Source organism: Sceloporus undulatus, chromosome 10, assembly GCF_019175285.1.
Source record: "Sceloporus undulatus isolate JIND9_A2432 ecotype Alabama chromosome 10, SceUnd_v1.1, whole genome shotgun sequence".
Classification (NCBI taxonomy): Eukaryota; Metazoa; Chordata; class Lepidosauria; order Squamata; family Phrynosomatidae; genus Sceloporus; species Sceloporus undulatus.
Window position 1 is genome coordinate 6,276,346 of NC_056531.1, and position 27,611 is coordinate 6,303,956.

Consider the following 27,611-nt stretch of genomic DNA (forward strand, 5'->3'; position numbering starts at 1 on the left):
GGCATCTTCAGAGATGCCAGCCACAGATGCTGGTGAAATGTCAGGAAAAAACTCTTGTAGAACATGGCCACAGAGCCCAAAAAACCCTCAAAAAACTATGGATGCTGGCCTTGAAAGCCTTTGACTTCACAGTATCAATTTACCCTTTTAAAAGGTTGCAGGTACACACCCACCCTGCACTATTTAACATTTAAAAATACCAATTTTTCAGAACCGGGACTCCAAGACAAATCCAGCCTGATTAAAAAGACCAGATTTTGTTCCTGCTCTTTCAAATTTTATTTTGGAGACACATAAACAGTCTATTTATTCCAGAATATGTTTTGTCAACTCCTTGTACAATCCAAGACTTTTTATACCCACCTCCCAGGTCAGTTTATGTTAACCCAGTATAAAATCCGAAAGAACAAACACTGGACTTTTCAATCATTCTGGATGCACACATACACACACAGCCCATGCCATTCCCGGGGCTGGCTCACCTCAATTTAGACTTGGCTAAATTCATTTCTTACGAATGAAGAAGAATAGAGTATGGAAACGTATATAGAATAGCGAGGTGGAGATGAATATATGAGTAAATGCTGTAAAGGAAGTTACGAATATATGAGTTAACAATGTAAGCGGTAGGGAGGGAAGGGGAGGGAAGGTAAAGAGAATAATGAAAGAACACAAGGAAAAAGCTGTATTTTAATGTATATATTAATAAAGATTTTTTTAAAATATATATATACTTGGCTAAAACTATACAGTGGCTAGTTTTAAACTTTTTTTGTTTAGTTTGTTCTATGCTTGTTTTAACTCTGTACTATTTGTTCCATGTATGCAGTTAAGACAGATCTCTTCCGGCAAGCCTACCCACCTAATCTCTTGTAAGGACTTCACCCCACTCTTATATTTAGGATGTTGTATTGTTTTTAAACTGTTCTTAACAACGAATATTGTATTTTTTATTCTTGTATACTGTTGTTGTTGCTCAACTGTAATCCCGCTTCGATCCATCTGGGAGAGGCGTGAAAATACAAATAATTTTTTCATTTATTATTATGATATTCCGAAATGTTTCTTGTTAAATGGCAAGTGGACATTGGATGGCATACAAAGGATGTAAATGCATAAATTACAGCCCTTTCTCCTCATCTCATCGTAGCACAATCTTCCATCTTATTCTGGCACACAGATCTGCCTTCTTTTGGAATAACAAGGAATAATTTCCATAGGCCAACATGAAAGTGTGAAATCATTTATAGCCATAGCAATGGCTCCCATGCCAGCGAGAGAGTGAATCAGCTGTGTGCTTTAGTCCGAACTTTAAAGGATCTGTCCAAGGTGCTGAACCTAATTTTGTAGCAGAGGATACAATAAACTGCAGAACTCCTTTGCTATATGGACTGCAACTAAGGACTGGAGTGTGGCTTTGGCACGGCTTCCAGACTCTTAAGATGCATGCATCATTTAAACAGCATACCTCCAAAGTGGCCCGAAGCACCTTTATTTTGACTTGTCTGTACAGGCCCTTAGAGTGGGTTCATGACTTCCCCAACTCCCACCAGCCATCGCTGGATGTATTTATTCCATGAGCTGAGCACACTGTACTTCTGCTTCTTAATCTCATTCCTGTCTAGGAATGGCCAGAACACATGGCTGGAGAGTTAAGGGTCCTGGAATATTGTGCCGAGAAACTGTCATTTGCATTTCTGTAATGGAGCACAATCTGAAGTTCCCAGTCAAGCTGTTTCCAACTTTGGGTGACCCTAAAGTGAACCTATGAAGGGATTTTCTGGGGTTGGGAATGTGTCTTGCCCAATGTCACCCGGTGGTTTTCCATGGTCAAGTGGAGAATTGAACCCTGATCTCCAGAGTCACATCTCCTAGTCAAGTGGTCCCCAAACTGTGCTCTTTAAGGGATTTTGGTCTTCAGACCCCAGAACCCAAGACTATTAGCCAACATGGCTGAGGCTTCTGGGAGCTGAAGTCCAAAAGCTCTCAAAGGCCACAGTTTGGGGACCACTGACCTAGTCCAATCCCCTGCCATGCAGGAATACTCAACTAAAGAATTCCTGAAAGCTGTCCACCCAATCTCTGTTTTAAGAACTCCAATGAAGCAGAGTCCACCACACTCGGAGGGAATCCATTCCAGTATCACAGCTCTTACACGAAAGACATTCTTGCTGATGTTTAGATGGACTCTCTTTTCTTTTGATCGACTGAATCCTGGAGGAGCAGAAAACAAGCTTGCTCCATCTTCTATGTGACATTCTTCAGATATTTTCAGTCATCAATTCACTTTTCAATCATCTCTTCTCCAAATCAAACATATCCATTACTTTGACATTTCAAACAAAAGTTTCTCAAAATCAGAAATGGGCTTTTTTTGTTGTCATTGTCGTCATTGGATTTGGTTTGTCTGTTTGGACATTTCTGGTAGCAGTCCATGAGGCCCCTAGAATATCCTGGGGAACAGAATTGCCCCCAGATCTGCCACAGTTCCTCCACCGCCACCACATACTTTAGGATTTGCCACTGGTTTTCCTCTGCCTAATAGGCCAGCCACCAATATTCTAATATCTTCATTGAAGGGGTTTGCATCTGCGCTAATGTAAGGAGACAGAATGATATGCTAAAGCTAGTCAGCTATCCCTGCTCACAATGGCTTCAACATATTCACACTTATCAAAAGTAACTTTCCAAATCTAGCTGAAGCAACTGTCTCTGGCAACAGATACTGAATGGGGTGGCAATATTAGTCCTCTAGCTGTTGCTCCCGAGTTCCCCAGATGTACCCTTTTGTTACAGACTTCACCTCCCATCCTGCACCTGACACCATTATGGGTCAGGAGACGTTTGTGCTGGCTTTCATTGGACAAGAGGCCACTGTAAACATTTGACAATGCTCTGCATCACAATGGAAGGTTGGAAGGATTTATAAGTTCCTGATGTTCCCTCCTCTCCCTCTTTGGCTCAGCCTGGTTGAACTGCATGAAAGGAATCAGATACAGGTTTCAGCAGTTCAGTTTTCATTGTCAGGCCTCGGTTTAGTGCAGGGATTGGTGGCTTGTAGTACATTTTGGTTTGAGTGTTGGACTAGGAATGTGGTGGCTGATAGGGGCCCAAGAAAGGTGGTGGTGCATCAGACAGAAAGGATCCAGCAAAGAGGCAAGCACTGAAGCATCTGCTTCTGGAGGGATCCTCATCTGAGGTTGAAGGGGAGGGTGGTACCTTGGTAGCCATTTTGGCCAGGTTTGAAGCCTTAGAGAAAACCTTGGGGAAAGTGCTTAGAGGAAGATGAAGGTCACTAACTAAATTTTGGCTCTGCTTGAGACTTCCCTACCTTCAAAAGGGGCCCAGCCACACTGAGATGACAGGAGGAACCCACTACAGCTAGTGATGGTGGTGACTTCTTTGGGTAACCTTGGTGACTTCTTTGGGTAACCTTGGTGGATCAGCAAACACCTCAAATGGCTTCAAGTCAGACTTCTGACATGGCTCTTAGGATCAAAGGGGGTTATGCCTAGACCTATGGACCTTGGAGGACTTCTGTATGACATCCTAGTATGCAGGGTGTCAACAGTGATTGAGAAGCTGCAGGAAGTGAGATAATTGTGCAACCAGCATGGACCTGGGCTCATTGGTCCAATTATTCCCTTAGTGCAGCAACTGAAGTGCCATGTTGCTTCTCTGTGCATGGGATCCAGGAGCACTGGCAGCCCCCCATCAGTGCTGCAGAGGAGGAGAATGATGATGATGACGATGAGAATGAGGATGATGTCTGACTGCTCCTGAGCCAGAGAAACTCATGAGGCCTCCGCTGGAACCTGGATGTCACCACCCTCTCTACCTGCCCACCCACTCTGCTGCATGGCCCAGCCATTGTGTGTCTCCATTGCGTGTTTCAAGTGTAGCACTAGGAGCCCTTGGCTGCACCTCTCCAGCAGCCCTGGGGACCAATCCTCAAAAGAGGATATGTCTCCATCTCTGAGAGAGGAAAGGAGGAAGGCAGGACTCGCCCCTATCTGCTGCATCATCATCGCCACTGCCACCACCCCAGCAAGAGGTGGTGAGCTGAGGTGGGCCTAGGTTGGTGACAGAAGGGGGACCCCTGCCTTCCTCCTTTCTTCTCTCAAAGTTGGTGATTCCCCTCCATCTACTGCCTCTTTCAGCATTCCCACTATCACCAACCAGGCTCAGCCTTACTTCACCTCCTTTTCTGCACTTCTTCCACTGCGACTGAGACCAGCTTGGTGGCCCTCAGATTGGTGTCACCTGGTGCAGTCCACATTCCCTACACACTCCTAGTGACACCCCTGGCTTCGGCTGTCTGAATAGCTCAATCCAGTTATCCAGACAGCAAGCACAGCATCATCTCCCTTACCCTGTGCTTCTGAGTCACTGCCACCACCTCACCAGCTCCCTGTGAGAGTCTGGCCAATGCTGTTACTTCTCCTGAGGTCAGAAGGAGGTACCTGTGCTATCAATGAGGAAGGAGTAGAGCAACTCCCTCTTTAGTGGGGCACACCATTCTGACCTCAATAGAAGCAATAGCGATGGTCAGGCTCTTACAGGGACCTGCTTTGCCAGCAAGGCGGTACAGTAGAAGGAAATGGAACAGAAGGAAAATCTGGATAGTGCATATTCACAATAGAAGAATAAAAGGAGACAAAGTCCCACAAGCTATGCGACAGTCCAAAAACTTTTATTTCTTAAAAAGTCCAAAGCGTTTCAGCCTTGTCACCAACTGGCCTTCTATAAAATAAATGAAAGCAGTTTTATTATACTTGTGGTATTGAGACAACACATAAGTCACGTCTAAAAACATAATTTCTTAAAAATTATTCAGTAGTTCTATTTCCTTCCTTCTAATGCTCAAAGGGTCCACTCTGAGAGTGCAGACTGCAACTCCAAGATAACAGATATGTTTATATGTATAATAGATGCTATTTAATTTTGAAGAAATTATGTTTTTAGAGGTGAATTTATGTGTTTTCTCAATACCACAAATACAATAAATGTGCTTTAGGAAGGCCAATTGGTGATAAGGCCAAAACACGTTGGACTTTTCAAGAAATAAACGATAAGAATTTTTGGACCATCATTATAGTACATGGGATGTGTCCCCTTCCATTCTTCTACCAATGGAAATGGGTCAGTGGACAGTGCTGTGTCACCTAGCGGACTATCTGGACACATTTGGCCTGTATCATGTCAAACCAGGGTAGCTCTGGACCATGATACTTAGGATTAAGAGAGCCAATGTAGACTGGCCCATAGTCTTAAAAGAGCTTCTAGTTTCCTCCCCCACCACCATTCCCTTTAAGTTTTTATGGTATAACAGACTAACATACTTATGTCTTTGAAAACCATTACAGGTTACTTTGGGCCCGTACAGATAGGCCAAAATAAAGCTGCTTTGGGTCACTTTGGAGGTATGCTGTTTAAATGACACACACATCTTAAGTGGCCAGAAACTGCGTCAAAACTGCGCTAGGACTGGAGCATGGCTTTGGCGCAGCTTCTGGCCTCTTAGGCATTTAAACAGCATACCTCCAAAGTGACCCGAAGCAGCTTTATTTTGGCCTGTCTGTATGGGCTCTTTGTTAGTTTGTTAACTCCAACTCTAAAAATGTTGGCCTCCTCACTATTTCTACCAGCTCCAGGTGGTTTCAAAAAATATGTATCTTGAGCAGAAAGCCTAAAGAGTTTGTGGATAATGGCAGCCTGCCAAAAACCCCAACTGTCTCAAGTAAAAAGGTTGGCTGCATTATTAATAAAAAGACATTAACAACCAGCAGGGTTTCTTTAATGGGGCAGCCATATGTAGTATCACAGAGGAGGAGTGAGACAAAGATAAAGATATCTTTAAGGATTTCCCTTTGGGTCCCTCTCCCAATCACTTCTTTGCTATTTGTTCAGGTAATTTATTGGAGGCAGCTGAATGGTGGATTATTTTTAGCTGAACTTCTCAGTTGGTGACATCTTTATTTTAATACTGTTATTCTTGTCTTAGGATATGTAAGTAAATGAGGCCAAAACCAAGATGCAATTCCTGGTGCTGGCTGATACAGCCCTAGCCAATAATTAATTTTAGGAAAGGAATAGCCTTCCCAGAAAACACATCTTCGCTCTGTCAGAAAACTGAGCTTTAGAATCTCAGGTGTATAAGAGAAGGAAATAAGAGGGAAGCACACTCCACATTTTCTAAAGACATTCATTTTTATTCATAATATGATGATATCCTGCCTTCAGCTTCCCAACAAATGTTCCACGATTACTTCTAACATATAACTTATCCTGAATTTCAAAAGTTGCATTTAATCATTTTCTGATACTAACTTCACACATATCACATACCCTGTGGCCTCACAGGAATGGAGACATCTTGGATTGAAGAGGGGAGTCCTTGTTGAGATGCAAATGGTCAGTAAATTTCCTGGAATTTGAAAATCTCCCAATTGCCACATGGCCAGGAGGAGGAGGAGCCAGCCTGCAAAAGACACCCCATACCATCTTAACTAAGGACAGAAACAACAGGTATCTTACTAACATCTCTAATTTTTCTCCTGTTTGGTTTATAACATCTTGCCTGATGAAGAAGCCCATGGAGCTTTGAAAGCTTGCAACAGGTATATTATGCATTTCGGTTGGCCAATAAAGGTATCACTGGGCCCAAACATACAGGCCAAAATAAAGCTGCTTCGGGAAACTTTGGAGGCATGCTATTTAAACGCTGCATGCGTTGTAAGAGGCAGGAAGCCATGCCAAAGCCACAGTCCATTCCTAAGGACTAGAACACAGCTTTGGTGCAGCTTCTGGCCTAAGAGGCATATGTCATTTAAACAGCATACCTCCAAAGTGACCCGAAGCAGCTTTATTTTGTCCTGTCTGTTCAGGCCCACTGTTTGGTGGATTTTTGTTTGAATTCGCTAAATGGCCAACATAGCTACCCCTGCATGTTTTACACATATCAGTATGGCTGAAGACAGTTTCTTGGCAAGGCCAGCCCTCCCATGCAGCTACATGGGTTAATCGTCCTAGAGAATCATAGAGCTGGAAGAGACCACAATGGTCATCCAGTCCCCCCTGCCATGCAAGACAACACCATCAAAGCACTCCTGACCGATGGGGCCTCCAACTTCTGTTTAAAAAGCTCCAAAGAAGACAACACCACACCCTAAGGCAGTGTATTCCACTGTCAAACAGCTCTTACCATGAGGGATTTCTTCCTGTTTAGATGGAAACTCTTCTCCTATAGCTTGAATTCATTGCTCCGAGTCCTAGTCTCTAAAGCAGCAGAAAATAAGCTTGCTTATTTTAATATGGTGCTTTACATGGTGCTGCCTTTGACAAATGTTTGGAAATTTCAGCTGGTCCAAAAAGCTACAGTTGGTTAAATAAAAGAGCACATGGCTCACTTTTACAACAGCTCCGCTGTCTGTCAGTCTCTTTCCAATCGCAATCTTCCTATTCCATAGGATGGGAACAATACTACATGCAAAAAGCTCTTGGGATTATTGTTGAGTGTGAGCCAACAGTATGATGCTGCAGAGAAAAAGATGAATGCTATTTTAGCTTGCATTGATACAAGAATAGTGTCCAGGTTGAGGGAAGCAATAATCCCACTGGTTGCATCTGCATGGCAGAAATAATCCAGTTTGACACCACTTTAACTGCAATGGCTCAGTACTATAGAATTCTGGGAACTGTAGTGTCATGAGACATTTAGCCTTCTCTGTCAGACAGCCCTGGTACCTATGGTAGCTAAAGTGGTGTCAAAATGGAGCCATTCTATCAGCTAGAGTACTGTGTTCAGTTCTGGTTTCCTCATTTTAAGAAAGATATAGACACATTGGTTCAGACAATGGCAATGAGGGTGATAAGAGGTATGGAGAACAAAACAAAACATCTGAGGAAATGTTGAAGGTGCTGGTCATGTTCAGCTTGGTGAAGAGAAGACTAACGGCACTCTTTAATTCAAGGGTTGTCACCGAAAGGAGGGTACAGATTTGTTCTCTGCTGCCCCAGAGGGTGGGACCAAGTCTAATGGTTTTACGTTACAGAAGGGTACATTTCAATTGAGTATTAGAAGAAACTTCTTGATGGTAAGAGCAGTTCAGTAATGGAATGAATCGCCTAGAGAGGTGGTGAGGTTTCCTCCTCCTTCTCTCTTCTATAAAGAGTCTGGGCAGCTACCTGCTAGGGATGCTGCGTAAAGCCTACAATGAGCAGGCGGTTGGATTACACAACCCATGAGAGTCCTCCCTACACTATGGTTGCTTGTGTCTATTAATTTTAGAGTGAAAAATAAATGCACAGGCTGGGATTATGGCTTGTGTTTAATTTTTTTTAAGTGTTCCCTTTGTTTAATTGATAGATTGCTAAATATGGCTTGCAGTGTAGGGGTTTTCTTGCCTAAACATTGACTTCATGCTGTTATCGTCCTCTTTCCTCCCCCCCCCCCCCCACCCATAAACTTGTCCTCAGATAGCTTTTAAGATCCTGCTGTCTTGGCTTCCCGCTGTCTGTGGAAAAAGCCAAGCTATATTTCCCCAGTTGCTATAGCTTAAGAAGAAAAATACAGTACTGGGAGTCAACTGCTTCCTTTGTCTTGCCTTTTCATTGTTCTTTGCATTTGAAGAACAGTAAATCACTATAATGGTGTGATAATGACTTTGGAAAGAAGCATATTTATTTTACTCACTCTTCACCACCACCCCTTCCTTATTGGCATCTTGAGTTTCACAGTTCCCTTTCTATCAGCCTCAGCCTTCCACAATGAATCTGCTTTCAATAGATTATCTGATGGCTCGGAAACATACTGCAAAGCTGTAGGGGTGAATTTATTTGCCTTCATTTGAAGCTACCCCGATTGCCTTTTCTCTTTGCATGAAATTTTGAAGCCTGAATTCAAATCTCACCTGAGTCATGACAAGTCACTAGGCCTCATGTTGCTTAGGGTTCTCCACTACAGCATTTACACAGATAGGGCAGACTGGTCAGTGGCAGACTCCTGGGTCGCGAACCAGTTAGGGCCTCACCCCAAATCCATTCAGGTATTCCAGGAGACATCAAGTTCAGGCAGTCCAAGATTCCACCTAAACATTAGGAAGAACTGTAAGAGTTTCAACAGTGGAACAGACTGCTCAGAGGACAGAGGTCTCTCCTACACTGCAAGTCTTTAAGACGAGGCTGTATGACTATCAGGAGGATTTCAATGGTCTGTCCTACATGGACCAGGTTGGATTAGATGGCCCTTCCAACCTATGATTCTGTTAAATGATCTTGGTTAGAGGGCATTGTCTGGGCACCACAATTCAAAAAAGATGTTGAGAAACTGGAGTGTGTCCAAAGGAGGGCGACTAAAATGGTGAAAGGCCTGGAAACCACGCCCTATGAGGAATGACTTTGGGAACTGGGCTTGTTTAGCCTGAAGAAAAGAAGGTTAAGAGGTGATATGATAGCCCTGTTTAAATAATTGCAGGGATGTCATATTGAGGAGGGAGCAAGCTTGTTTTCTGCTGCTCCAAAAACAGGACCCAGAACAATGGATACAAACTGCAGAAAGAGAGATTCCACTTCAACATTAGGAAGAACTTTGTGACAGTAAGGGCTGTTCAACAGTGGAACACACTCCTTCCTCGGAGTGTAGTGGAGTCTCCTTCCTTAGAGGTCTTCAAACAGAGGCTGGATGGCCATCTATTGGGGATGCTGTGATTGAGATTGCCTGCATGGCAGAATGGGGTTGGACTGGATGGTCCTTGCAGTCTCTTCCAACTCCAGGATTCTATGTAGAGGCCACAAGACAGTACAACACAGTAATTTCCTTTCAGAAAGAAGTTAAAAACCTATTTGGTGACATGGCATTGTTTTTTACCCTCCACTTGTGATAATTAACTCTAGTCAGGTACTGCAAAACTCTTTTTAAAAACCCACTTGGTCTCCTCAATTGCCATTAATAATGCAGAAAGCTATATTAGACAGACGGACGGGAGAAGAAAACAGTGATTTAGCAACACTTTATTATAAAAACTAAGCAGCAATGAATTCTCAATGCTCAATCAATTGGCAGCCATTTTGCTGTATCTTGGGACGGGGTAACAGCTGCCACCCTTGGCTTCCAGATACCATCAGACAATCTGAATGAGAGTGCAATGTGTGCATTCATACACAATAAGATTCTCTCTGTGTGTATATAAATACAAACAGAGAGAGATTTGCTTTAAATTCTCTTTTAATAATACTGATTTTTTTAAAACAAAATCCAATAGCACTCTTGTTAATAGTATATTAAACAATACTGGCTGATACCAAAGAAACTGCCAACATCCACTAACTAAGACAGAGAGACAGAAAAGAAGAAAGGAGAAATGTAGGGGAAAATATTGGAAAACCAAATTGCATTACTTAGCAAATAAAACAGCACAGCAGCAGAACATTAATTGATTTTACTCTGAATTTATAATTGGGATTGCATCCTACCCTTAACAGGAGTCCAAGCCAGAACATTCTGTTGTGGGCTTCAGAGTTCCATCTTCCTTCACTTATGAAAGAATAACCTGATTTGTTTTTATCAATTTCAATGCAAATTGGGATTATGAAAAGTGGAAAAGCCCAATGTTTTACTAAGCATGTGATGTGTTTGTTCCTTTCTCTTATAGCAAAATTTTTAACCGGTGGCTGCAATAAACAATGCGAATATCCAAACTGTGTATTTCACAGTTCAGAAACTGGCCAAATATGGGGCCTAAAGTATACAAATGATGATTATATTAATTGGTTCATTGGAAACATCAAGAATGTTAAAGTTCACATGGAAGTTGATCTGCATTTCTGGTGTGCCAGCAAAGTTAAAACATTCTTATGGCATCAGGCTTTTAGAAACTGACTAGGATCAGCTTTGCAGGGCTGTTTTTAAGGTTTGTATGTAGTCTTTTCATGCATTTTAAAGTTTTTAACATTTAATATTATACGTTTGTATTGTTTAATTGTTTTTGAAAGTAACATATATCTGTTTCTATTGATGCTTTTGTATAGTTTTTAATCTGCATTGTTTTTAAATAAGGTGTTAACTATCTTGGATCCCATTATCGGGAGAAAGTCAGGATTTAAATGAATAAATGAATAAAATAGATAAAGCAATTTTGCCTAATATACTGATTTCTTTTGCAGTTTCCCTAATCTAATACAATTAATAAATTATCTTTGCTAACATATACATTTTTGTGTACACATTTCCTTGACACACACATTTTGGATCCATTTTTGTACCTGGAAAAATCAATTGCAAAATTTGGGAAGTCTGAAAGTTAAAGGATAGTTCCATGTCAGTTCATAAAGTGTCTTGCAGAAACAGTTTCTCTCTTTCTCTCTCACATGCACATACTCTCTCTTTCACTTTTCCACATTTTATTGCGTTACAATCTGGAACTGAAATGGATTAACTGGCATTGCTACCACTTAACACACACAAGAGAGTCAGTAATGGTGCCAACAAGAGCGAGTTTGGTTTTCTTTACTTATCTTGGCCCTAGTATGCAAAATTAGGTAAATTCACCTTCAAATGTGAACTAGACAAACCTGTCCCCCTTCACTATACCAGTCAACCCAAGAGAAAGATGATGTTGGTAGGCAATGAAACATGAGCAACCTTACACTTACCAGATGTCTTGGGCTGCAACTCCCATAATGCCCAGAAGTATAGCCAATGATAATGGACTATGAGAGTTGCAATCTAAAAAATTGACTGTGTCAGATTAGGTCTTGGGCCCCCTCTCCTTCTTCATGCTTTTGTCAAGCCTGACCGTTCAAAGGTCTAGATGCAAACTGATCTAGCCCAAGTGTTGGGTTTCAAATTCTAATTCCAAACCATATAGATTTTTATCCATCTCGGGCCCCAAAGCTCTGACAGAGAAAAGGTTAAATATCTCACAAAACTACATATCCCAGAATTCCATAGCACTGAGTCACGGCAGTTAACGCAGAGTCTAACTGCATTATTTCTGCAGTTCAGATGCAACCATAATCTCTGTCAGTGTCCCCTCCTCGCCCCCTCGCTATTCCAGATTACTTTTAGTACCTATGTCTTTTCTTTCTTTTTTTTAATTTTGACGTCTTCAAAAGAAAAGGGAGTGTTATAAAATCCCTAAAGGGATGCTGGGTAGCTCATAAGGCAGGGAGATGGGGTTAAGGGAGAGTCAGGAAGGAGCATGATGGGGGCAGCAGCCCTGGTTGCGCAAATGAGAGGCGGTGCAATGGCGATTACCTTAGAAGCAGTATGCTCCTGTTTAATTTTTTATTTTTTAATTTATTTTTATTAAACAAAATTTTATTGCTTAAAAACATAACATACAAAGACAAATATAAACATATATCCTCACATCCTCGCTTTCAGGGACGTAGCTAGGATTTTAGGAAGGGGGGGGTCCAGACTAAGTGCCACCATTATAATGGGGCTAGAGTGCGGCGGCGCAGCAGCACACACCATTCATTTTTCTAATGGAGGGGGGGGTCAGGACCCCCCGAACCCCCCCCCCCCCCCTTCATCCCTGTCGCTTTGGTAAATCATTCTTCATTCTTCATCATACACTTTACCTTCATCAACTCTTAAAACATTAACAATTTTTAAAAAAAACACCTTCCCGTCCTTTAAACTAAAGATTATTTGCATTTTGTTGACTTTCACTTAATTACCTTCTACCTTCGCCTCAACACCATTATCATAATATTTTCTAACTATTCTTAATAGTTAATAGTTAATAATAATAATATTTCTTAATATTTCATAACTATTTCTTAACTACAGTAAGTACTATCTTCTCTTCCTCCCTATCCCTTTATACAATTATTATATTTTTCACAATTAATTAAGGGAGGAATCAGCCCCTCATTACAGTGTGGCATCCACACTAATCTTCATTTATTTTACTACACATTTCACTTCCTTTTATCCCCTTCACCTTTTATCAAACGTATTATTATTTTTAAATACTCCCACATTTATTACAAGCTATGTATTTACATCATTATCACGTTCTCAATTTTCCCTCTATATATTTTATAATTGGTTCCCACTGTATTACAAGATCATTTTCTCTCCCGTCTCTTAAAAGATATGTCGGATTGTCAGAAATTGCCATATCGTATAATTTACAGGACCATTCTTTTACCAGTGGAGGTTCTTTACATATCCATTTTTTCACATAGACCATTCTGGAAGCAACGAACATATAGAAAATTATTCTACCATGTTGCTTTTCTAAATCCTTTTGTTCTGTCATTCCAAGTAGATACACAGTTTTGTCAAATTTAAGTGTAATATTTAACATTGTTTCTATTTCCTGATGGATTTGCTTCCAGAAGGTCTTTGCCCTTTTACATTCCCACCACATATGTAGAAATGTTCCAGCTTTTCCCTTACAGTTCCAACACTTGTTATATCCATTCTTGTATATTTTACATAGCTTTTCAGGCGTGCGATACCACCTATACTGTATTTTGTAGTAATTTTCCTTAATGTCTGCACATAGGGTGTATTTTAGTCTATTTTTCCAGTTCTTTTCCCATTCTTCTAAATATATTGATTTTCCTAGATCTTGAGCCCAGGAGATCATAAATTGTTTTACCGTTTCATCCTCCATGTCTAACGCCAATAGTAGTTTATTTATATAGTTTAGATATTTTATGGTCTGTATCGCTAATCACAAATTTTCCCAATTCCATTTCTTCTTTTTCGATTTGAAAGATTTGAGTCTAATTTATATCTCTCTACAATCTGCATATATAAAAACCAATTACAGTTCAGACCCTCCTCCACTAGCTCCTCCATTGACTTAATTTTGTATTCTCCATTTTCTAATTTCAATAAGTCACTGTATAACATCCAATCCGAGTCTTTCATTCATTCTCTGCTCCTGTTTTATTTTTAATAGTGTGACTGTTGTGAGAATGGGATCGTGCAGAAGAATCCCACATGGGGCACATCTGCCCCAGGACTAGGGTTGCCATAAGTGAGGACCTCCAAACCGGGACAAATGTAGGACAAATGTAGGGCAACATTTTCAAATGTAGGACACATTTTTATAAAAATGGAGGACGTGCAAAAAATTGAGGGGTTTTTTTAATGTTAATATAAATGCATGTTTTTAGGCATGATCAAAATGGAGGACATTTTGGCATTATTCCTAGACAGATGGCAGAAATGGACTTGCCCTCGGGTTCAACTGTATTCTCCGACGTGTTGTACTTGGGCAAGGACTGGGCTTTTTCATGCGCGAAGAGTTTGTAAAACACAGCAAGTACATGGGCGTGCCCAGAGCTTGTTGATATAATAATCACCACCACCACCACCACCACCATCACTCATCATCATCTCATCACCACCATTAATTGGCCAAGAAAGGCAGACTGTTAGCATTGAAAAGCACCATAATAACAAAAAATGCAACTTGCATATATGTAATAAGAAAAAAGTAATGAAAAAAAGAAATAAAAAACAAAGGCAGGGGGTGGATAGTATATATGTGATAATAAAAATTAATGTAAAAAGAAAAAAAAGCAACAATAATAAAAAGTAATAAAAAAAATAAAACAAGCAATAATCAAATAATGAAATGAAACAAAAACAAGCATAATAAATTATGATATAAATAAAAAAAGCAATCAAAATATGAAAATAAAAACAAAAAAGACAATAAAAAATAATAAAATAAAATAAAAACAAGACAATAAAAAATAATAAATAAAACAAAAAGCAATAAATAAAAATAATAAAATAAAAACAAGCAATAATAAAAAATAATAAATAAAACAAACAAGCAATAATAAAAATTAATAAAAAAAATAAAAACAGAATATAAAATTAATAAAAAAAAAAAAATTAAATAAAAAAGTATTTATATTTTAAATAATTTAAAAAACCCAAATACCAAGGCAGACCTAATGGCCACTGATCGGGGGCTTTCCTTATCTCCTCCTCCTCATCCGGGCCCAATTACGCGGCCTAGGCACCCTTACTCGGCCTTACCCTCTCCTCCCCCTCTCTTCCACCCCTCTCCTTATGGCTGGTGCGCGCGCTGTGGAGGGAAGCAGGCAGGCGCGTCTGCGCGGAGGGAATGGGGCGGGACGCGCTGTCATGGCCCCGATGAGGCTGGGTGGCGCGCAAGCCCTCACAGTGGGGGCGCGGGGTTGGCGGCGGGCACTTCTGTGTGAGGAAGAGAGGAAGGCGGAGCGGAGGAGAGGAGAGGTGGAGAGGGTGTTGGCGCCGCAGCGCCGCATTAGCCGCAGCGGCATGGCCGGAGCGGGCCCCCCAACCGGGAAACAAGGCAGGGGTGGGGGCCAACAAACCAGATCGGGACCGGGCAGGGGCCCCCAAAACCGTGATTGGCAGGGGCCGCCGGGTATGGCAACCCTACCCGGGGCCAATGTTCACACTTGCCACAATACTGACAATTTCCCCCCATCACAAAGGGATGAGTTGGGGGAGGGATGGAGTGGCAGTGTGCAAGAGCATGGCTAAGCCACTTCTTTTTCTGGTTAATGCAGTTTACAAAGAAGCCGTGGGGTAAAGTCTAAGACAGAAAGCCTATTATCGAAAGGCAAGTCTGAATCAGCTTCAAGCAATATGTAGAGACATTTTAACGGAAGCAGCACATATTTTCATCTTTAAAAAACAGAGGAGATTAAAAAAATTATTTTAAGCATGTAATATTCGCACTGTTAAATGTCAGTGATCATAGAGTTGGAAGAGGACCACACGGGCCATTCAATCAACCCCCTGCCATTGGACCTCACGTCAAAGCAACTCCCAACAAATGGCATCAGTTTCTCTAAAAAGCTCCAAGAGGAGCTCCACATCTCGAGGGGAAAGACTGTGTTCCAAAACATTGGAACAGTCTTATATCAGGAGTTCCTCCTATTTAGTGAATCTCTCTCTGTAGCTGTCCCGTGCTCGAGTTCTTCTCGGGCAGAGAAAAACAAGCTGCTGACATCATCGATGAACCCCTCAAACACTAAACAGGGGCTTTCATATCATCTCTTAAACGTCTCTTCTCCAGGGCTCTCCCCAAATTCAGAAAATAAAGAACATTGATCTCAAATTTCATTTTCGAAATATACAGAAGAAGAAAGTAATACAACAATCAGGATAAGTCATCTAGTGGGCATCACAATCAGGGCACCTTTACTCTGAAAGCTGATAAAGTAGTGTATAGACCTAGCAAGATAATACTTTGGGAGCTCATGAGAACAAAACTGAAAGTATGTAATGTGTAAAAGAACAGAACTGTTAACATTCATTCAGGGACCGCCTTTAATTGGGTAAAAAACAATAGGTGGAGTGAATGTCAGTGGGGGTCAATTATTTGGTTGGTTCTCCTCAAGAGTTAAGGCATTACCCAAGGTGTGAGTTTATTTTAGGAAGGGATGCACTTGAGAGCTCCTTTCAATCAGAAAATCGAGGGTTCACATCTTGAATGGAAGCAAATGCTGTAACGTTACTTGCTGCTAGAGTAGGTTTTCAGGGGGGATTTTGAAGGAAATTTTCCACATTTCATCCACTGTATACAAATCAAAGGGTTGTTTTAAAGAAGAAAGTGAAGGAAAAAACATGGTAACAAATCAGTTATTTGAACACGGACACATAAAACAATTATTATTTTTAAAATTGTAAAAAGACAAATTGCTTTTACAAGCAATGTTCCATTTTCGGTTTAGTGATGCGTGAGGCATAGAATCTACCGTTGGTGTCAAAATCCAAAGTCCCTCACTTTCTTCCATGTACGATAGCAATATGCTTTCTGCTTGTTGTATTTAATGCTGAATTAATGAAGTATGGATGATGGGATGCACGTCAAAATATGATGGTGTGGCTGTATATCCTTGGGATGGTAACAAGCGATGTGGTGGAGTAGATTTGTGGAATTCATGGCCATTCCTGGAACAGCTGGAACAGGGTGGAAGGATGGATGACCAGGGAATGAAGTAATGCTGAAAGTGTTTGGGTATATGGGCAAATGGGGGTGTCAGCTCACTCAAAGTCAGAATTGCTATGTGCTTTAATTATGTTGTGTAAACCTTTAGGCTTCAGTCCTGACAACTTAAGTCTGCGCTGACTACATCTTTGGCCTCTTTATAGACTGCAAAATAAAGCTGTTCGGGTCTCTTGGGATGTAGATGGGTTTAAATGATGGCATGGGTCCTATGAGTACGGGAGGTTCGCGCCAAAAGCCACACTCCATTCTAAGCACCGGAACGTGCAAGCTTTTTGCTGCAGGCTTCCGGATCTTAGGATGCATGCATCATTTTAAAACAGCATACCTCAAAAGAGACCCGAAGCAGCAGCTTTATTTTGGCAGTCTGTAACAGGCCTTTGATTTTCTAAATGAGCTTTCATTTCATTTCTTTCCTTTTTTTTTTTAACCACTGATGCGCCCAAATTCTAAACCTGAATGATCCTGTATAAGATGTTTGAGTGGAGATTTACTCACCCCCAGAACAAGTAAAGATTCCATATGAAATCTGGGACTGAAATAAATCTGTAGTCCTCCAGGTTATCTGTATGCCATGAGCCAAAAAAATTGACCACAGCTCATATTCCTGAAAACGCACCAAGAATGGCACAATGTCTAAAATGCCCATGTTAGTCCGTGGAAACATGCAGAGTATTGAGAGAACTGGCAGAAGTTAATCTCAGACCACTGGCAACAAACTTGAGAATTCCTGTAGAGGCCGGAGAAGTCCCAGCCGATGGGAGGAGGGTGCAACTGCTCATATTCTGAAATGCACCAAGAATATCCCCATCTCAAAAAAGGGGGGAAGGAAGGGGACCCTGGAGAACGGGAGGAATCTCAGCAGACTGAAGAGGGCAATGTTGTCCCCATCTCCATAAAGGGGAAAAAAGAGGGGCCCAAACCTAGCCCACCCACACCAACTGCAGGCTTGCCATCTGTGGATTTGAGCCTCTGCAGTAAGGCAAGCCCCAGCATTTGCAATGGGCACATGCGCTTGTTAGAAACCGGACGGACTTGAGGTCCTGATTCTTTGCCCTCCATAGGGGTATCAGAACAGGTCCCATATGGATACCAAGGGCCACCCCCCTAGTTAATTATCAACCCAGTGAATGATTTAATAACAGGAAAGATCTAGAGAAGATCATGAAACGAGACAGTCTGTAGACCCCCTTCGAAAGGAATGCCATGATCACTGAAAATCAACATCGGTTTCTCAAAAACAAGTCATGCCAGGACTTAATCTTGACAAATCCCATAGCGGACAGGATCAGAATCAAAATGACTTAACAGATTAGAACGCTGGACCAAAGCTAACAAAATGAATAGAGAGGAAATGTTAGGATACTACAGTTAGGCTGTAAAAATGAAACGGAGAGATATCGGGGGTGACACTGGCTTGACCAGCAGTGATGACAAAAAACGATCATCTATGCGGTCTTAGTAAATGACAAGCTGACTGAAATGAGTCAGCAATGTGACGTGGAGCTAAGAAAGCCACATGCACACCCTAGGGATGCATCAATAGGGGATAGTGTCTCGACAAGGAAAGTAATAGTACCACTCCATTCTGCTCCTTTGAGAAGCAGCTTAGGGGCTGGTGTTGGGTTTTATGCCTGGGGGGGAAGAGAAACTTAAGAGATGACCCCATAGTCATGTTTAAAATATTGAGGAATGTGGAAAAAGGATCATGCTTGTTTTCTGCAGCTTCAGAGACAAGGACATGGAAGAATGGATCCAAACTAAAGGAAAAGAGATTCCATCTAGGGATGGAAGCTTCTGTTAGAAAGAACTTTTCGCTGATCAGAGTTGTTTGGCAATGAAATGATCTGCCTCGGAGTGGAGTCTCCTGCTTTGGAAGGTTCTAAACAGAGGCTGGATGATCATCTGCCAAGGGTGCTTTGATACCTGCATGGCAGGGGGTTGGACTGGATGGCCTTTGTGGTCTCTTCCAGCTCTATGCTTCTATGAATGTGCTACATCCGGGCCACCCCTGGTCTAAGTTTATCTGACCATGCTCTACCTTGTATCTGTCATTCTGTGTAACTGAAATATTTGTCTGTTTGTCCCCCTCCCCATCATTCTAAAGCAGGGGTAGAAATCATATAGCCTTCCAGATGCTCTTGGGCTATAACTCCCAGCAGCCCTAGCCGGCATAGCTGACTGTATGTCACATTATCCTGAAGGGTGAGAGCTTAAGATGTTGATTCAAACAGACACCAGGGGAAACCCGGCCAATTGGGTAGTATGGGAAGCCTATTGTAAACAATCTGAGGGCCTAAACTACAAATTACTCAGGAGCAGGATAAATCTGTCACTGTGGGCCCACCCAGCCAACATGCTTGCCTAAAACCAATGCGGCTCTTTGGCTAAAAAGGTTCCTCGCACTTGTTCTCAGCAAATCCTGCCACACTGGCAAAATTCAAAGATATAGCCATGTTAGTCTGTAGATTTAGTATGTGGAGAGGTCTAGTAGCACCTTTGAGACTATTTCAGTTAGTCTCAAGGGTGCTCCAAGATCTCTGCATACTGTACTGCCACACTGGCAGTTCTTGTTTGTTGCTGTGTACCTCCAAACCATTTTTGACTTGGGGAAACCCTAAGGCAAACCTATCATAGGGTGTTTTTGGTACGTTCCTTGAAAGGGGGTTTGCCATTGCCATCTGAACCGCTGAGGCTGAGAGACTGTGACTTGCTCAAAGTCACCCATTGGGTTTTTATGTGCTCCATAAATTCCGTCTGCATTGTCTGAAGGACATTCCTTTATCTATGCTAGATCTAAGGATGTGAAGGTCTCTAAGACTCAACTTCATTGAGCCTTTCCAAATGCATTTTCTTCCTTTTCCTTTTTTGTACTGACTTTCAAGATTCTTTGTTTTCTTCCCACACTGAAATGTATTGAACCATTTACACACTTTTCCTAATTTGCACAATTCACCTTACTCAACTTTTCCCAGTTGACTAAAATGTGGTTCTGTTTACAGTACTACTTTAAAACCACACACATTTTAGTCATTCAGAAAAATGTAAAGTGTGCGCATTGTTTCATGTGCACTTTATTTCTTGGGAACATCCTGCTAGACTCACAAATGTGAGTCAAGGTGCACATTTTCTTTCAACAAGTTTTGACCAGTGCAAAAAATGCTATTTTCATCAAGACTGCTTAGTTCAATGAAACTACCTTCCCCTCCCTAGATAGATCTGCTGGCAATGTGGCAATCTTCATTTGTTCGGTGGCAACAAAAGCAAAGTATTCTAAAAAGAATTCAAAATTACCTCTGCTGTTAGCCTTTCCAGATATGTACTCCACAATCACAAATTTTGGCTTCACACACTCTCTTCCTCACATGCAATTGCTAAACCAAACATCATTTTTCTCCAGCGACACCTCCTTCCTTGTCATTTTGCAAAAGACCACGGTTATTTTCAAGGTTACTGCTAAGTGTATGCAGAAAGCTCTTACAGCTTTTACAATTAAGCATTTTGTATTGTGGCATCTGCAAAAGCGTACAGGCACAACAGACCTGGTAAAAAGGAAATTGGCACCCATTATACAACACAATCCATGCTAGCCCAAAATGCACTATATACTCTTCTACACATGCTTTTGTAAGTAAAAAAGAACACCACATTTTGAGAAGGCACAAAGGACATGGACCATCACTATGTAACCAGCCCTTGGCCCTTCTAAAAAGTGCATTAACAAACTAAAATGTACATTTTCACCACTTCACATTTCTTTGTAATGGGGGAGGGGGCACACATACACATGGATAGCAAGTGACAAGCACATTTTTTAAACCCTAATCCAGCCAAGTTGTGCATTTCAGTACTTCATAGTCATGATTTGTTGCAGAACAGACACAGAATTAGACCTACAACGGAGCCATTTTACAACATTGCCTCCTAAAGTTGGAGGCAGTGTCCTCAACTTTCAACAAACTGCCATGCACTGGGATGTTTCTTTCAGATAAACACAATAGCATTTTCAAATACAGAAAATTGGCTGGTTACAATGTTTTGCAAGAAAAGGAGACCTGACAGCTATCTGGTCATCTGTCAGGTGAGAGATTGAGAGTTCCTGCATGGCAGGGGTGTTGCACTGGATGACCCTTGTGGTCTCTTCCAACTCTAGGATTCTATGATTCTATCAGTCATTGTAGATCAGCCTGGGACAGAACGGTTGGCCCAGAGTGGTAGAATTCAATGACATAGCCATGTTAGTCTGAGGAATGGAGATTCCCTTTTGCCACTGTGACTACCAGTAGCCTTTGAGAGACCTGCCCATCCCAGAATTTACCCCCGTCTCAACACATACACACACTTTTACACCATCTAAGCAAGTGAACAAACCCTCCGCTAGTGACAACCTCAAAGCCATCCAAGGCCAATGCTCTAAGTGGAAACATCCCAACAAATCTTTACCACCACTACACCACAGATATGAAGAAGTAACCCCAAGATACACAGACAGATTTCAAAGATACAGCTGTGTTAGTTTGTAGAATCAGTTGTAGAGAGATCTTGTAGCACCTTTGAGACTCACTGATAGAAATTGGCAGCATGAGCTTTTGTAGACTAAAGTCTACTTCCAAATGCATCTGAGGAAGTAGATTTTAGTCTATGAAAGCTCATGCTGCCAATTTCTTTCTTTCAGTGAGTCTGAAACATGCTACAAGATCTCTCTACCCAAGATATACAGAATAAGGTGGTCAACTTAGCCCCGTTTTCTACATTACGTTGACTTCAGAGCCCATCTTGGTGACACTGACTTGACAATGCAAAGAATGTGGATCCTATAGATGGACTGGATAGCCATTCCCACCAGAAACTCAGGCATGTGCAGAGTGTGGCTTGATTTCAACATTTCAAAAGGTCTCTGCCAGGAGAGATGGCAGAAAAAGCAAGTGAGAAAGAGAAGGGGGAGACAAAAAGACAACTACATTTTGGGTTGTAGTCTCCCCCCTTGAATATAGTCTCCAAGAGATCACTCTCAAGGAAATGGGGCGCCCCAACCCTGGCCATAACAGTCTAAGCCCAGATCTGAGTGAGACACAAAGTCAGAGTCATCACGTGGCAAAGTCTTCAACGCTATCGAGAATTACTGGAATGCATACACATAATAAAGACAACAACAACAACACATGCCCCTGCCATGTAGGAAACAAGCATATTTAGCACAAAGGCTAAGCACAGAGTCCTCTCCTTGAGCCACTTCTTTAGGAGATGCAAGAACCCTTCCGCACGGGGAGAATGCATTTCAGAGGGAGGAACTGGCAAAAACCACCTCTGAGTATGCCTTGCCTAACAAAACCCTCTAAAATTCATGGGGTCGCCATAAGCAAAGAGGAGACTTGAGAGCGCATACGCACTATGCATTTTTTTGGGGGGGGGAGTCTAATACCTCACCCCACCTGCTGTTGAAATAGACATTAGCTTCAACCTGTGTGACTTAAATGGCTTACAGTGACAGACAAACAGTTTTACACTGCATGCCACAGAAGTAAAGACAAAAAGCTTGGGCTAGAACATGCAACCACTATTTCTTATGAGGAGGGAAGCACAGGACCTTCTATTTCTTTAACATCACAAGGAGAAAAGTAAAAGTAAAACTGGGGAGTGTCTACAGCTCTCTCTCTCTCTCTCTCTCTCTCTCATTCTAAAATCTCTCAGTGCTCCCTGTTGCTTTGAAAGCAGTGCTTCCTCTTCCCAGATGTATCCTATCCCGAAAGTATCTCTTTGGAGCAGCCACAGGGAAAATATCTTCTTTTCGATGTCATAAGAAACGATGTTGATAAACTTTTGAAGAGGCAGGGCATGATACGACACAACTGCAGGACAGGGAGGCATGCTTACTTAGTGGAGCACTCTAAACAAAACCAATCAGAACTATCTTTCTCACTGAGAACTAGCCACAAGGCAAGGACGCGCCAACGAAGCCACTTGGTCTACATTTGCTTTCAAATAACTGCATGTATTCACCAAATGCATCTGAGGAAGCAGACTTAAGTCTACAAAAGCTCATCCTGCCAACTTTCTTTCTCGTAGAATTTAAATACATAGCTGCGTGAATCTGTAGAATCAGTCTGTAGAGAGATCTTGTAGCCCCTTTGAGACTCCCAGAAAGAAAGAAGTTGGCAGCAGGAGCTTCCCTAGACTTTAGTCTACTTTCTCAGCTTCTGAGGAAGTAGACTGAAGCCTAGGAAAGCTCCTACTGCCTACCTCTTTCTTTTCAGTCAGTCTCAAAGGGGCTACAAGATCTCTCTACATACTTCCTCTGAGGCTGAGAGAGTGTGACTTGCCTAAAGGACACCCAGTGGGTTTATATGGCCGAGCTGGGAATCAAACCCTCCTCTCCAGAGTCATTATCCAACACCCAAACTACTAGGTACAGAGATCTTGTAGCCCCTTTGAGACTCCCTGAAAGAAAGAAGTTGGCAGCATCAGCTTTCCCAGGCTTCAGTCTCCTTCCTCAGATGCATTTAGTTCTTTCTTTCTGTTAAGTCTCAAAGGGGCTGCAAGATCTCTCTATAGACTGCATGCACTCATGTGTGGCACGTGTGCTTTTCTTCCACCGCCGCCTTTCCAAAACATCTTGCAACACGTGCCTTCGGTCATCCAAAAACAGAAGCTTTAAAAAAAAGCAACATTATTCTATATGCCACTGAGGGACTTACCTCTTTAGGCAAGTTAACCCCTTCCAAGTTTCACAGAGCACTAGAAGAGGAGCCCCTTCTTTCTAGCATGTTTTTCAAAAACGTTCGCTGGCGCATCTCTGATCTGACATGGCTAAGGTGTGCTTTTGTTTTGTTTTCTAACTGGAGTGCCTGCCAGCAATGATCGGTAGATCATGTATTCTTCCTTATCACCATTAATTATTTCAAGGGAGGGAGGACAAACCAAGCAAGCTGTCACCTTCCTTCTGCTTCAGATAGTAAAACCTGGTTGGCTTGCTGAAATGCCAATGGCGGTGTCCAATGTTTTTGTTTTTTAAAACATGCCACTAAAAGAAAAAGAAATGAATCTTTTCCCCACCAATGCCTGATATGGATGGATTGGGGAAGCTCCCGTTCACCGCTGGTATTTGAAGGAACGGCATTTGATGCAAATGGGAACGCCTGAGCAATGAGAAGCAATGAAAACCAGATTTCCATGTGGAGCCTCTCAAATGGAGTCCTTAGGCATCCCTCCCTCCAACCTTCCAAATTAAAATCTTCTTCTCTGAGCAGCCGACTGAATCAAACCAGACCTTAGCCAGGATTACAGATTAACAAATAAAATCCACATGAGATCCCCAATGAAGGGGGAAATCTCCCATAGTGGCACTAGAAATTCCAAAAAAGAGGAAGGAGGGAGGACAAACCAAGCAGGGCATCCCATCCTGGCTGGCCCCTGCAACTCCCAAAGCCAGCTACTCAGGAAAAAAGGAGGAAAGAATGGGAAGGATGGCTAGGAAAGAGCTAGAATCAGATTTTAAAATGCAACAATATACCACTGAGTTTTTTGTGGGGTTTGGGGGCTATTTGGCTTCCTTTCTTCCTGTGGCTGGCACCTTCAGAGAAGACATACAACTGAGCCCAAAAGTTGGACTCATACAAGCCATCCTATTCCCTGTTACCATGCTATGGATGTGAGAGCTGGATAATCAAGAAAGAATCACCTGGAGAAGAGAAGGTTAAGAGGTGATATGATAGCCCTGTTTAAATATTTGAAGGAATGTCATATTGAGGAGGGAGCAAGCTTGTTTTCTGCTGCTCCAGAGAACAGGACCCAGAACATGGATGTAAGCTACAGGAAAAGGGATTCCAGCTCAACATTAGGAGGAGCTTCCTGACAGTAAGGGCTGTTCGACAGTGGAACAAACTCCCTCGGAGTGTAGTGGAGTCTCCTTCCTTGGAGGTCTTTAAACAGAGGCTGGATGGCCAACTGTCACAGGGGATGCTTTGACTGAGAGTTCCTGCATGGCAGAATGGGGTTGGACTGGATGGCCCTTGCAGTCTCTTCCAACTCTAGGATTCCATGATTCTAAGACTGGAGATGTGGTGCTGGAGGAGAGTGCTGAGGATGCCATGGAGAGCCCAAAGGACAAATAAATGGGTCCTGGACCGGAGCGAGCCGGAAACCTCCCTGGAAGAAGCCAAGATGTCCAAACTGAGGCTGCTGTACTTTGGACACATCCTGAGAAGGAACGACTCGCTGGAAAAGATGAAAATGCTGGGAAAGATGGAGGGAAGATAGGAAGGCCACATGCCAGATCAGCCGTCCCCAAATGGTTGCCTTTCAGAGATGTTGGACTTCAGCTCCCAGGAGCCTCAACCAGGTTGGCCAATATAGTTTGTTTGCAGGGTTTTCGGGCCATGTTCTAAAAGACTTTATTCCTGACGTTTTGCTGGCATCTTCAGAGAATGAACCTAGAGTCACACAGTATATATAAGTACGCCCCACTCTCTTCCATGCCAGCATTCTCTGAAGATGCCAGCCACAGATGCTGGCGAAACGTCAGGAAGAAACTCTTCATCAACGCAGCCACATAAGCCAAAAGACCCACCAACCAAGTATGGATGCTGGCCGTGAAAGCTTTCAACTTCACACACGTAGAGAGCTCTTGCAGCATCTTTGAGACGAACTAAAGAAAGCAATCCCAACAGTCTGGGATTCTGGGAGCTGAAGTCCCAAAATCTCTGAAAGGACACGGTTTGAGGACCACTGTGCTGGAGGGATGGAGGATGGTCTTGGAGGAATCTGAGCGGTCCTCAACCTTTGGCTCTCCTAATGTTTTTGGACTTCAGCTCCCGGAAGTCCCAGGCGGCTTCTCCAAATGAATCAGGGATTCTGGGAGCTGAAGTGTCAAGTACCTGAAGGACCCAAGGCTGAGAACCACAGATCGCCTTGAAGGCAGTTCCCAACAACAAAGGCACCCAGGTGGCATCCAAGAAGGAAGCCGGTTTGGTGCCACTTGAATTGCAATGGCATTCTGGAAACGGTTGTTGGGGAAGTAAATCATGAAACCCTATGAGGAATGACTTAGGGAGCTGGGGATGTTTAGCCTGGAGAAGAGAAGGTTAAGGAGTGATATGATAGCCCTGTTTAAATACTTGAAGGGATGGCATATTGAGGAGGAAGATAGCTTGTTTTCTGCTGCTCCAGAGACTAGGACCAAGAGCAATGGATGCAAGCTCCAGGAAAAGAGAGTCCAGCTCAACATTAGGAGGAATGTCCTGAGAGTAAGGGCTGTTTGACAGAGGAACACACTCCTTCCTCGGAGTGTAGTGGAGTCTCCTTCCTTGGAAGTCTTTAAACAGAGGCTGGATGGCCATCTGTCAATAGGGATGCTTTGATGGAGAGTTCCTGCATGGCAGAATGGGGCTGGACTAGATGGCCCTTGCGGTCTCTTCCAAAGCTATGATTCGATGATTCTAACCCAACCGGGTTCCATCTCCAGCGTGGACGCAGCCTCAAAGCTGCCATCTGAAGCCGGCCAAAGGAGACGCAGGCGCCTCTTTCTTACCTTTGGAGAAGACCGCTGCCAGGGGCACCAGCAGGAGGCCCACCAGCCGAGCCGTCTTGCCCCGCCGCCGCCAAGGGATGCCCATGGTGCCAAGGAGAGCTGGGCAAGCCCGGGAACGTCGCTGCCCCCCTCCTGCCCCCGATCAGCCCCCCACCAACCCCCGCCAGCCGACCCTGGCCCCCCCAAAAGCCTTCTCCTCCTTCTCCTCCTCCTTGGCAAGAAGCGCCAAGGCTGCTCTCCAGAAGGAAGGCCGGCCCGAGAAAGAGGGGCCACGCTTCGGGGAGGACGACTTCGGGCTTGGCGCCTGGTCGAGACGCTTTGGCAGCTCCCGAGGCGCAGGGAAAACGGGGAAAGAGGCGCCAAAGTTTGCCTTTGCCTTCCTTCCTTTCGGGGAGGCGGGCGGCGGAGGGCGTTCGTGCCCAAGAACTGAGCCCGAGCCGGCTCCTCAGCGGCTCCTCGGCGGCTTCGGGGGTTGCTTCTTCCTCCTCCCGCCCTCGCCTTCTCTCCTCACAGCCGTCGACACCAAGCTCTCCCTCTCTCCCTCTGAGGGAAAGGCCGCCCTGGAAGTGGTCCTGCCCCAGCCCCAAGTTTTGGGGAAGCGGGAGGGAGGAGAAAGCCAGCGCCGCTTCTCTCTCAAGCGAAGCCCCCTCAGAGCAACGCTCCCTCCCTCCCTCCCGCAGCCAGGCGAGCCCGACCAATCCAAAAGCAGCTACTCAGGCAAACGGGGCGGAGTCTTAGCCCCGCCCTCCCACCCAGAGGGCTTCGGCAAGCCCAAAGGGCGGGGCGTATGCAAATTTAAAGAACCCCCCCCCCTGTTCCCTGCCCCGCCCCCTCACCTCTTTCCAATCCCCAGGGAATCCCCGTCTGCCTCAGGCATTCAGGCTGAAGCCCACGAGGGATAGAATGCCACTCAGGGGCTGAGGGAGCCACTGAGGAGAAGGAAGGGGGGCTTCAGTTCCCGGGCGCCTCTGCCACTGGCGCCACCCGGTGCGCTCCCTCAGGGTAGCACCCCCCCCACTAACCTCCTCCCAGTTCCCACAAATATACCTCATTAACATATATGTATGCATAATAATAATAATAATAATAATAATAATAATAATAAT

The 27,611-nt window shown here is 43.3% G+C and overlaps 1 protein-coding gene across 1 annotated transcript in view; it reads right to left on the reverse strand.

Moving 5' to 3' along the window:
- TMEM132D (transmembrane protein 132D) overlaps positions 1-26,613 on the reverse strand; it is a 481,452-nt gene extending 454,839 nt beyond the window's left edge. Inside the window, exon 1 of the mRNA XM_042441697.1 lies at positions 26,506-26,613. Coding sequence (XP_042297631.1) covers positions 26,506-26,590 — 85 coding nt within the window. The 5' untranslated portion in view covers positions 26,591-26,613. The remainder of the gene's footprint in view (positions 1-26,505) is intronic.
- Positions 26,614-27,611: the final 998 nt, after the last annotated feature.